Source organism: Uloborus diversus, chromosome 7 (genome assembly GCF_026930045.1).
Source record: "Uloborus diversus isolate 005 chromosome 7, Udiv.v.3.1, whole genome shotgun sequence".
Taxonomy (NCBI): domain Eukaryota; kingdom Metazoa; phylum Arthropoda; class Arachnida; order Araneae; family Uloboridae; genus Uloborus; species Uloborus diversus.
This window is the reverse complement of record NC_072737.1, coordinates 102,402,906-102,415,612: the sequence shown is the minus strand read 5'-3', so window position 1 is coordinate 102,415,612 and position 12,707 is coordinate 102,402,906. Positions and strand designations below refer to the sequence as shown.

General features: G+C 32.9%; 1 protein-coding gene across 1 annotated transcript in view; it reads left to right on the top strand.

Moving 5' to 3' along the window:
• LOC129225573 (ADP-ribosylation factor 6) overlaps window positions 1-9,480 on the top strand; it is a 35,094-nt gene extending 25,614 nt beyond the window's left edge. Inside the window, exons 4-5 of the mRNA XM_054860021.1 lie at window positions 612-810; window positions 7,015-9,480. Coding sequence (XP_054715996.1) covers window positions 612-810; window positions 7,015-7,157 — 342 coding nt within the window. The 3' untranslated portion in view covers window positions 7,158-9,480. The remainder of the gene's footprint in view (window positions 1-611; window positions 811-7,014) is intronic.
• The last annotated feature ends 3,227 nt before the right edge of the window (window positions 9,481-12,707 follow it).

The following is a 12,707-nucleotide window of genomic DNA, read 5'->3' as shown; positions in this document are numbered from 1 at the left end:
TTTTGTGGTCATGAGCCTCATCTTCGTTACTAATAATCATTTTTTGGGCCAGTCTCTTTCTAAGCTTGTTCATTCATGCAAATACACAAACGGCCATTAGATCATCTTCTAAATATCACAAACTATTTTTACATTTTGCTATATCTTGAATCGGCAATTTATCGTAGTCATATTTGTGTACTGCTATTTTTTTAGGAACTTCCTTTGACTAAGTTAACAGCTCAAAACCATGGTTGAATGTACATTAACTACATAATAAAGCAATGAATGCATTTAAGGTCTTTCTAATTGTTCCCTACACATAAATGAGCAAAAATTTTCTTTTAGACACCTAAGTAGTAAGCTCCTTACCAAAACCATATCCCCCCCACCCTGCTTTGGATTTTTAAGAAATAATGTACTATGGTTCTAAAAATGCTTGTATTTTTGACAAAGAAGTTTTTTCCAGTGTTTGGTTTTTTCTTTTCATTTAAAAGTCTTTGCTTATGTAAAGAAAAGTTTTTCTTAATGTTTTTAGTTTCCATGTTGCTGGAATAAAATGTCTAATTATAATGTAACTGAATGGTAGTAAGAGTTAAAAAATATAATTTTGAAATTTTTCTAACCAATAGGATGTTGGAGGACAAGACAAAATCCGCCCACTTTGGAGGCATTATTACACTGGAACTCAAGGCTTAATTTTTGTAGTCGATTGTGCAGACAGGGACAGAATTGATGAAGCCAGGCAAGAACTTCATAGGATAATTAATGACAGAGAAATGAGAGATGCCATTATTTTAGTTTTTGCGAACAAACAGGATCTTCCTGATGGTAAGTTTGCTCAGCTTAAATGCTTATATGTATATATGTAATTATACATATATAACTTTTAGATAAAATATGCAGTAAAAACTATTTTGTACAATTAATATTTCTATTAATATTCTATTATTGTTTAGTGAAAAGTAAATATTAAGTTTCAAGCACCACTCAATGTAGGAATAGATTAGGTGTTTCTTATAGTCCTGAAAGACTTGTGTTGAATTTAATTTGCATGTTTGTATGGGGAAAAAACTTTCTCCCACATTAAATCTCACTGGGAAAAAAAATAATCCCCACACATTTTTAAAATTTTACTCTTAATTTTGCATATTTTCTTTGCATAGCTTTTTCTTCTGCAAGTATTTTTTAAGGTTTCCTATTTAAAAAAAAATATATTTCTATTTGCAGCAAATAACTTTCTACTTTTTAACTTTTTCATCTAAAACTTAAAAATTCAGAAAATCACATTCCATTTCAAGAAATTAAGATTTGTTATTTTCGTACCTTAAGATTAAATTGAATGATTTTTTAATTTATTCTTGACACTCTTAGTGACAGACATCCATATGTACCAAAGTTGTATACAGTACAACCTCGACATCTCAAATCTTTCGGGTCGGGGGAAAAAAATTCAAGATATCTTGTTTTCAAGTTAACAAGATTTTGAAAAAATTACACAAGTAACTCTCATAATTGCATATACATTCGCTATATGCATTTACAGTGATCTCTCGCTTATACGGGACCTCTGTTATACACGTTTTTTACTTATGCGCGTTTTTCTCATGGGCCCGGCCAGTGATATAGGAAAACAATGTTAACTCTTTTTCATTTATACGCGAAACCTAAAATGCCCCTTTCTCTTATGTGAGATAAAAAAATTTTCAAGTTTTATAATTCACCTGTTCATGCTTTGCTTATCGTAAGATTTGTACCCTTCTTGTTCTGTCTCTTGGAATGCATTGACACACTTTTATTCCATTGTTCGGATTCTTCCAAAAGCGCATTCTTTTTCACAAAAGTGTGCAATTGGGGGTGGAATTAGTCTTGTGACTGGCATCAAGAGGTGAGAACGGGTTACATACGAAAAAGTTGACGTCACTAAAAGTCGTAGTCAAGTGGTAAGCATTGATGTAGCCTCTTTTGCATCCTTGTAGACATTAAACTTTGATCAAGCGACATTTTTTAGGTTCTGGGGAATTCGTTTACGTACTGTACAGTGTATAAAAATACAGTGTGACAAAACGCACAACTTCATTTTTTACATTTTTATTAAATTACAATGCATAAAAAAATTATGTGCATATTTATTCATTAGTATTAACAGTGTTCTATTAGTATTGGTATAACTAATGTTAACTTATTGCATTTAAGCTTTTTTTTACTTTTTAACCTATGCGCAACTTATCGCTGTCCCCTTCGGTCGCGTATAAGTGAGAGGTCACTGTATATATGTACTATATAGGATTACTTTGAATTATGATTAAAGTTAAGTCTTCAATATTTTACTAGATTTGAAATTTTATAATTGTCGAAAGTGTACAGGATGAGATTTTGAAATGAACAAAGATTTCAACTTTGTTTTTTCATCTAAAAATTAAAAAAATCTAATTTTATCCTCAACCAATAGTCCCCCGCATTCAAAAACTTTTCATAGGCCATTTTGTAAGTGTTAAGAAAGCAGAACGATGGAAATGAGGAAAACATTTTCAGATTTTGCTTGAAAACGGACCAAAAATCGACCTCCCTGTCCTCAAAATGGACAACAGGTTCGAAAAAAATGCACAAAGATTATAAACCCTGCAGAAAATACTGAGATAAAAAGAACTTCAGCTCCCCCTTCATACCCACACTCCCCTATTATCTTGTCCCGATCCCCTATTGTTGATATTTCCAAGAAAAGGGATGAAAAACTTCCAGCAGTTGTCTCTGGAACTGGTTTTACAGCAAAATTTGCCAAAGAGAAATGACAGTTCAAACTTGCTTCTGTGCAAAAATTTCATCATATCAAGGGTTTTGAAAAATAAATTTCAAGATAGCTATGGAAAATATATAGGAGTTTTTATGGAAAATGCAGAGGAACATTTTTTTTTTCGAGACTTCAAGTGTTGCGAGATAAGGAGAATAGAGATATCAAGGTTTTTGACTGTAGTACATTTCCAAACGCCATCTGCGTTGAGTTTCTAAACTGAGATATTTGTGCTTTTGTCCAGTTTTTACTATATTTCTACCTTTTGTTAATAACAGTCAATATAAAAAATAACAACGTCCAAAAGCACAAATTGCAGATTACTGTAGGCACATGTTTCAGCATTACTAGGGACACCTTTTTCAATGCAAAAGAAATGAGCTTATGGATGAAAAAACATCTGACAAAAGCCAAGAGCTAGATAAGCAAACAGCTTAAAAAGTAAAAATAACGGATTAACCAAACACCTATGAGAAAACTGTAAACGAAGAGAGAACCAATAGGAATGCAAATAAAGATGAAGAGGTTTCTCACACAGAGTGGCGACAGATCAGGGAAAAGTCGGTGAACTTTATTGATCGGGGAATTTCGAAAAGATACCTAATAAAAATTCAGGGAAAATTGATCAAATGAAGAATTTTTTTTTATTGCTTTGCAAAATTAAATACCCTTCTTTCCTGTGCATTTTCCGCCATTACTGTCTGAACACGGATTGTATGGAAAGACAGACATCTGTTTTACAGCCAGAAATATACGAATCTATTATTTTTTACCAATGTCAGTTTTTGTAGAAGCAGAGTCTCATTCAAATGAGCAGAATACGCGCATCAAATTTTTACTTTCCCCCTTATTCACATAGATTCGTCTAATCTGGGCATTTGAAAATTCCAATCAATCCGTGGTTGGACAGTATTCGTTAAAAAACGTAAAATTAGTGATGTGCGATTATACTGCTGTGTGCAGATAAAGGGCAGTAACTGCAAATTTTTCACTTTTCATTTTTTTGCATTTTTGTCATCTATTTTAGGTTATCTTTATTGTACAAGCTTGTTTATTTGGTTTCCGCTGAAAAAAAGGCGTCTAATTCCAACCTTTCCCTTTGTTAGTATTGAATCCAAAACGCGTTTCTTCAAATATCTCAATCTCATTTCAGCAGATACTGCCGTTTACCTGCACATGGTAGTATACACAATGCACCTTTTTTCCTCAAGGTATTGAATTTTAAGTTATTAACCACAGGATGAACTTCCTAAGCTTCTGTGTCTGTAAAGAAGTTTATTTTACGTAACTTGAATTTTTCTGCCACTTGCCCCTTGCTACATAAAATAAACAACCCTATAAGCAAAGAGGAAGCCGTCATTAATGACTTGGCTCTTTTGCTTTTACTCATTGCCTTGAAGTTATAAGCGTACTGGTATCACGATTTCAAGAAAAGATCTTTGTTTTTCTAAATCAATACTGCTGAAAGCTTAAAAGTTATTACTTGGCGGTTTCGATTTAATTGCTAAAATTGAATGTTAAATGAAAATCAACTTTGTTTTTTGCCATGGTATAATTTGCTGTCGCCTCAGATTATACAAAAGATGGTGTTTTTTTTTTTTTTTCAGACTTTAAAATTCTTTTATTTAAAAACCAAGTTATGTACTGTATATTTTGAAACTTATACTTGTTTTTTGCATTTTAATGTTTGTTACAAAAGATTTTTTTTTTCGACTAATAATGAAATCATTTGAAATTGATACATACATGTAAGTAAATATTTTTACTATATTTTAATAGTTAAAATGGCTGTATCCTACGTTAAAACCTAAGTTCTTGGTTAGAGGATAGCTCAATATGACTGGTTGTTAAAAGGTTTCAATTTGTTTTGCATAAATATTTCTGTTATTTATGTAACTAAAACTCCATTACTTCTATACTTTCCCCATTACTTGTTATTCTTGCAGCAACAATTATACTGCTTGAAAATTCAGTTCAAAGTTATTTCCAAATAAATTTTATGATTAGATATGTCTCTAAGAGTGGTTTGAATAATTTCTAAGAATTCTTATGTTAACTGGTTTCTGGAAGTAAAGTATTTGTTTTAGATTTCCTGGAATATTTTGCTGTGGATAATTTAATGTACTATTTTTACTAAAAAAAAGGAGCTTCTTCAAAAATATATTTTTAATTAACAACTTAAAAAGTTTTAAACACTGCATTTTATTTAATATGCACTGGTTTTCAGGTAACGTAAAGGAAAGAAACCATTATTATTGGTAACGTAGATCAGGGAAATTCAGTGAACTATAATATCAGGGAAAAGTCAGGGAACTTTTTTTCCCAGTTCCTGTCACCACCCTGTCACAGGTACAATACAAGAGGAAGAAAGAATTTGATTGGTCTCTGCAATCCAAAACTATAAAAAATTACATTTGTTAGTAACTCCTGGATCATGTCACTAAGGAACTTTAATATTACCTATCAAAAACTTCAATAGATTTTGTTGAAGCAGAAAAAACAAACATTGTTCTTTAATACCTTTGCTCTACGTGTCCATACCTGCCAACTCTTCCGGATTTCCCGGCCGTGCCAAGTAGCCAAGGAGAGGTTTCCATAGGAGAATCGCACAAGACCTAAGGCAAAACTAAGATGTCACTCTGTGATACAGGGCATTACTTCATCGGCATCCAATCAAGGCTAGCATCGCAGCAGGCAACTAAGGGAACGATTTATTTTTTGGCTTAACTTTTAATTAGTCAGCAATCATGATCCCCTTCTGGATCCACACCTGATGACTTTTCAATTAAACTCTCGTGCTCAGTGTAATTAAGGATTAATGGAACCAAAGGTGCCCATATAGTGGGGCAAGTGGGGGCTCAAGGGCCCCCCCCCCCCACCCCAGAAATGAGAAGTTCCTTGCTTTTAGTGCTTTTTTCTTTGCTTTGTATAAAAATTTCTTTTCCAGCCATTAATGAATAAGTTATTGAAAATATCAAATTTTAATATCTCGAATCTGTACTGAAATCGGTTTCCAAGGGGAAAAAATTCTCCTAAACCATGGGGAAAGTTTTTGAGCCCCTCCTTAAAATTTTGCATATGAGCGCCCTTGAAAGGAACAAATGGTAAAAATGACAGCAAGAATTTTCTCATTTATTTGAAGGTCAAATGATCGATTGGTTTTGCTATTACAAATCAAACAAGCGAAATCAGAAAAATTAATGTTAAAAGATGGCTGCCTGAAACTTTGAGATAGTAGGAATGGACTTGAAATTATGAATCCAAAAGCTTTGACTTAAGCTGAAAATTTAGTGAAGCAAAGTAGATATTGAGTCAAATATAATTGGGTGGCGACATTGATTAATTGGAAAAAATAATCATTTTTGTTTTGCAACATCAAGTACCGTAACTTCCTCCGTATTATTCACTGATTTTCAGTTTAAAACGTGAAATTAATAAGATGTGGATTATACGCTATGCTTTCTTTGGTCAACGTCCAAGTATTAAACCTTAATTTACTGCAGTTTTCACTTAAAGGACTACGTCTTTGCCTGTAAGGTTGTTGATTTTACGTAGCTGTCTGAATTTTTCTTTCACACAGCTCCTGCTATGCAAAACAAACAATCCTACTGGTAACAAAGACGCAATATCTATTTGCACTAGTATTACTCACTAACTTAGGGTCCTTAGCTTCACTCAACGTCTTCACTTAATTGTCGTACTATAATCACAATTTCAAGAAGAAATTTTTACTTTTTAGATTCTCGTTTAAAAATTACTACTACTTCACATTGTTATTTAGTTCCTTAAATTGTATCACCATAAATCAGGGAAACTTCTCAGCCGTTCATCCCTTCAGTTAGTGGATAAAATGAATGCCTAGCGTGCGTGGGAACTAAACCCTGGGGGTTCTGCGTTCGGCTGACCACCTAACCAGAACATCTGCCTAGCACCCCAGAGCCCTTGGTCAGGAAGACTAAAGTGGGCACAGTAGGCCTCGGCCACGGGGAGAGGGGGCGGGAGAAGAGACACCTCTGGGACTCAAACCTGGAGGATGTCCAACATTTTTGAAACTAGCTGAAATATGGGGGTAAACAAGATGGAGGGGGACCCGGAAAAGTCATTTGTGACAGTTCCGGAAATTTCTGTGCACGCCTCTCACCCATGCGTGGCGACCATGAGCCGTCGTGCCACTATGTTCGATTTTTAGGTCATTAAATGAAAAACTGAACATTCTCTCTTAAAGAATATAATCTCTATTTCAGCCATGAAGCCATATGAAATCCAAGAAAAACTAGGACTGACCCGCATTCGAGACCGCAACTGGTACGTCCAGCCATCCTGTGCCACGACAGGAGACGGGCTCTATGAAGGACTGACGTGGTTGACCTCCAACCACAAATCTTGAGAAATATGAATTTAAATCGTAAGGGACTGCATATTCACCATGTGAATCCATTCTTTTGATTCTGTACTCCTCGTGTTCGGCTCCGGAATCATGGGCCCGTCTGTGCCGAGACACTCGTGGCAGCAAATCTGTTCCAGTATTGGCTTTCTACTGAATTTCTGTACATAGGAAGGACACTGATTCGTTGAGTTTTGTGATAAGTTGTAAAATGTTTCTCTATTTAGTTTTATGTATATGTGCAATGTTCATGACTTCCATTCCTGTTCATTCATCCATTCTTTTCCTCATCGCCTCCTTCCCGCCATCGGCAGCCTTCCCGAAAGCCGACAAGACCTTGGGAAAAAATTAGGTGCCTTTTTCTTAAATGAAAATAATTAGTATTGAACAGATTTCACCCCTAATGTATGAACGACTTGCAGCAGGGATGAGTAAGTAACTTTTAGCATAATTTCGACAACACCTGATAAATAGGATGTTCAGAACTTATAATTTCCCTAAGTATTCATGCGTTAACTGTACAGTATAAAGATTAGCAATGATTCAAATAAAAGAAGCTATCCATAGCATGCAATGATTCATGTCAAAGTAGGATGGGCATGTTTTCCAATTTTGAATTTTCTTACAAACAGATATGCTACAGTGCATATTTATGAACTAATAAATTGCTTGTGGCTATTCATGAAGGACAAGTTTTTATGGTAGTTCCTGAACAGGGACTTAAGAGAACTCTTCAAATACTCTAAGCTACCTTCTTTATAGTTTATTGCTCAATTATGAGTTTACCATTTATTTATTTTGAAAACTAAAAGTCATTTCAAATTGTTTGTTAACACTCCTTGGTTACGATGCATTTTTGCAAAGCTGCTCACGTCAAAGAGTTTATTTTGCTTTTCATACATAAACATTTCCCCCCTTTTTTTTCCATATCGATTTTAAATTATTTACCTTTAAAAATGTACCCATTTGGATCATATCTCTAACAGTTCTGTAATAACTTCATCATTAGAGTGGCTACAGGGCACTAATTAACAATAATTATTTAAATTACCAGTGCATTAGTCTTTTTTTATTAAGAAAAACAGCACTTTCTGCTAGCTCAAAATTAGTGACTGTTCTTGATAATATTCTGTAATAGTGTTTGGTTTTCTGTACAGGCATTTTCCCTGGTTATTTTATTTTAATTATAACTGAATTAACTAACTTCAATAACTATTCCGAAGTTTCAAAAATTCCTCTATGTACTTCTAAAACAGCGACACCTGTTAAAATTATCTTTACTACACAAATGTCCCCTTTTATTGTTAACAATCCTTATTGCCGTAGAAAACTCAATTTTCAGAAAAAAATAGCAACAACTTTAAATTTAATTAGTACCCATCTCAAGGAAGAAACTCGGAAAATTGTCTGGGGAAAAAAATTGCTCTGCAAAAAATTTTCATTTTTGTGAAATTACTCTTTTGATGTGTATGTGCTGATGAATGTAGGTATATTTTAATTTTTGAAGTTTATTAAAGAGAAAGTTACTTTTGTCACTTTTTTACAGGTTTAGCATTTAATTAATGTATTAACTTCAAATGTGTAGTTCTTTCAATTTTTTTGCTGAAAATTGTACTTTATTTTTAATTGGTAAATTTCATCCACTTGTTGTTGCACTGTTGAATTTACTTTGAAAGCATGCCTTTCTTCTTTCATATGAACAATCATTGCACATGTGACACATCCATATCCACTTTCTTTCATCTCCTTTTCAAATTAAAATATTCTGATGGCTGTAATATTTAAGTATGTAATTTAAAAGACTGATTTAAAATGCCTTTTTCCCCCTTTGTCATTACTAAAAGACTGTATAGGTGTTATTTATGAAATATATGAATGAATTACAAATTCAAAAAACTCTTGGTTTTCTTTTTTTTTTTTTTTTTTTACAAATTTGAACATTTCTTCCAACTTTGTACATATAACCCAAATCAAGATGTATGAGTACAAGAAAGAAATATATTTTGTCCTTTTGTCACTACTTCTCAGATTTTAACATAAATCATTTTGATTTTATCCAATCAATATATATAAGTTTTATATTGTCTGTAGAAATGTAATTAGTGAATCCATACAATTATAAGATATAAAAAAGTAAAGTTTTTTTTTTAAACTAATGATATTTATGAGGGAGGGTAAGAAAGTGTTCAGTTTATGTTTTTAATGTGTTCTTTTATGCTGTTCATATAAACTGTATTTACCAAATTGGCTTTTCATATTTTATGTAAAAATGCATTGAACATGTTTTCAGAGAGGTGGAAAAAAAATTAAAATGTGAAAAATCATACATTGTTATATTTGCAGTCAATTCTTTTTACTGTAAAGACATTTCTCTGTTGCTTCGTGCACACAGGTATATCAAAATTAAAGAAAGGGATAATCTCTCACAAAAAGTACACTGATGACAATACATTTTTTCATGCAGTCCCTTCAGAAATGTTCAAATGGTGCTTCACTGTACATGTGAAGTTTAATCATAGTTTTATATCTAATACTAGCTGCGTTGCCCAGCTTTGCCCGGTCTACCTTGAAAATAAAAATTGTGTCTAGTTACGTATATTCAACAATCAGGCGTAAAAAATAAATAAAAAAATACATCATGATTTCGCTCCCAAACAATGACGACAGATATTAAAATACTTTTAAGAAATTAAATCCAGAAAGATGGATTTAAAATGCGTAACCATGGAAACACAAAATAAAATAAGTTTAAGGAATTAAAATGCAAAAGAAAATGGTTCACAATTTGAATGGAATCGAGATTTCTTAAACTTGATTAAAAAAGGCTTGTAACTTTTTTTCCTTTCGAGATAAAAGCTCATTTTTCCGACCTTAGGTCGAGTTAAATCTGGAGTAAAAAAGGTCGCTTTTTCCAATGGCGTCAAAAAGAAAGCTGTGGAACAATTCCTTCAATTTTTATTGATTTATTTAATGAAGAAAGTAGTGCCTAAATTTCAGCAAAGCCTAAATAAATTCGAGCTGAAAAAGCAAATAACTCCCGCTGTAATAAGGTTAGAGCATTGAAACAAATTGTGTAGAACGCGGAAAATTCTACCCTTTCTAATGATATATAATAATATAAGCAAGTAATTTTTCACCCCCATATTTGAGAATTTATGTGAAAACTGAACGTAAATTGGAATAAAAAAAGAACTATTCATCGAATTTTATTTGAACTGGTCTGCAAACCTTTTCAGGACTTAAAGGAATAAATTGTGAAAATTGCAGCGCAATCGGCCGGGTAGTTCTCGAGTTTTGCATGTTCAAACACACAGACGCTTTTTGGGGACTTCATTTTATACTATGTAGAGATTCATTAATAAATATAAATTATTAGCCAACAGATAGTTATTGTAAATGTAAAGGATGGTGATACAAAGAAAAAGTGAGTTCAAAAGACCTGTGAAAAAAAAATTTAGAAAAATGAAAATCATGAGTAAAAATATTTTTACTTTGGCTACAATGTTAAATTTACTGACATGACAGCCAAAATTTTCAAGTAGTCTGAAATTAATGAAAGAAATTTTTGAATTTGATTAATTCATGACCATTTTGTCGGGACGCTAAAATTTTCCGATTTTGATCGCCCTATTATTAATGTCCCTAAAAATTTTCAATTTCTAAAATCTTCAAAAAATTACGATGAACAACACTGATAAAAATTAAGGTTGATTTCTAAGACTGACTTGAACTCAGATGCAAATAAATTGAAATTTTATTGTGGCGTGTCAAAATGGCAATTGTACGAGTGCGCTACATAATGTAAAGTTCTATAAACATTGAAAATCTTGATATCAATGGGCAAAATGTTTTCTTTTGGTACCATTTTCTCCTCAATTTGTCAACCAATTTTCTTCATTATTTTTTTGTCGTTAAGTACCTATCTATTGCAGAGTTTTAGGGTGATCAATAAAATTTTTGAAATCAGACGCTAGTAAACGAAGATATTAACAAAAAAAAATGCATTTTTGCCCTGAATAACTCTTTCTATGTAAATAGATGGTCCATTTTTCCAAATTTGATATGGTTGAAAAGGTCAAAAAATACCACAAAGTTATTTCCAAGATCTAATAACATAAATTCACTAGGAAACAAAAATAGGAACATTCTTTAGTTTGCAAAACTCATTGTTTTTGAATTTCACTTTTTTTCATTGTTTAAACTTGTTGTTAGTAGTTTGGAATTGCCTTTTCTACATGAAAAATAAATTTTAGTACTCAGAGTTTGGCATGGTTGGAAAGCTTGCAAAAATTACCCTGTAAGACTTTTACCTTGTAAACGTTCGAAAACATGAAGCCCCTAAATTGACTAGAAAAAAACTGGAAGCAAGTGTAAATAACTGAAAACTCATCTTCATTTGCTTTTCCATGCAACATAGTTAGCATAAAGAAATTTCTGGATAATACTGCCGTGTGCAGGTAAACGGCAGTAACTGCAGAATTTTCGATTTTCATTTTTTTGCATTTTTGAAATCTTGATTAATATAGTTTTATGGTACATACATTTTTATTTGGCTGCCGCAGAAAAAAAAAACATTTTTTTATCAGTAGTAATTAGCAGTAACTGCTTTTTTAGCAACATTTTGCGGGAAGTCGGCAGTATGTACTTACTGCTCTTTACCTGCCCACGGAAGAACGAAAACTTTCTCCCGTGGTCTGATAAACGGCAGTAACTGCTTTTGTCGCTACATTTTGCAGGTAATTTGCAGAATGCACTTACTGCTCTTTACCACTTTACCTGCACACGGAAGAACGGAAACTTTCTCCCGTGGGCAGGCAAACGGCAGTAACGGCAAATTTTTTGATTGTCGTGAAATTTTTTGCCCATGATCGTTCTGCCGTGGGAGGGTAAATGGCAGTAACTGCAATTTTTTCCATTTTCATTTTTTTTTTCTTGGAATTTTTCAAATCTATCTTTCTTTAGTTTTATGGTGCAGACATGTTTGTTTGGTTAGCGCTAAATAAAAGCATTTTTTTTAATCAGTGGTGATTAGCAGAAACTGATATTATCTCTACATTATGCAGGTAATCAGCAGTATGTACTTACTTCTCTATACCTGCCCATAACCATTGTCCGGAGAATGGAACATAAATGAATCGCCGCCAAAATTTGAACCAAGATGCATAAATGGTTTTCGCGATTTCTTTTTAGCTCAACTAAGCACAAGCAGTAACGCCCCGATGGGAGGTCATTGTGTGACCTCTCAAAAATTTCCTTAATTTGGCAAATTTAGAGAAAATATTGCATTTTTTAAAATGATTCCTAGTCGCTTCTCATTAGATGTAGGTATGCGTGCCAGGTCGTATTTTATCTTTCGGCAAAATTTGAGAATTGCCGTCTCTCGTCCTTGAGCGAAAGAGATACTTAAAAGGGGGAGATACTTCGGGAAAATAATCATACTTTATTTCAAATAAAGTCGGAAGAAAACGTTTTGTAATTTCACTGCCCTCTAAAAACAATAAAACAAAATTTATTTTTTGCTAATGTACAGTTATAGAAGATAACATACGAGTA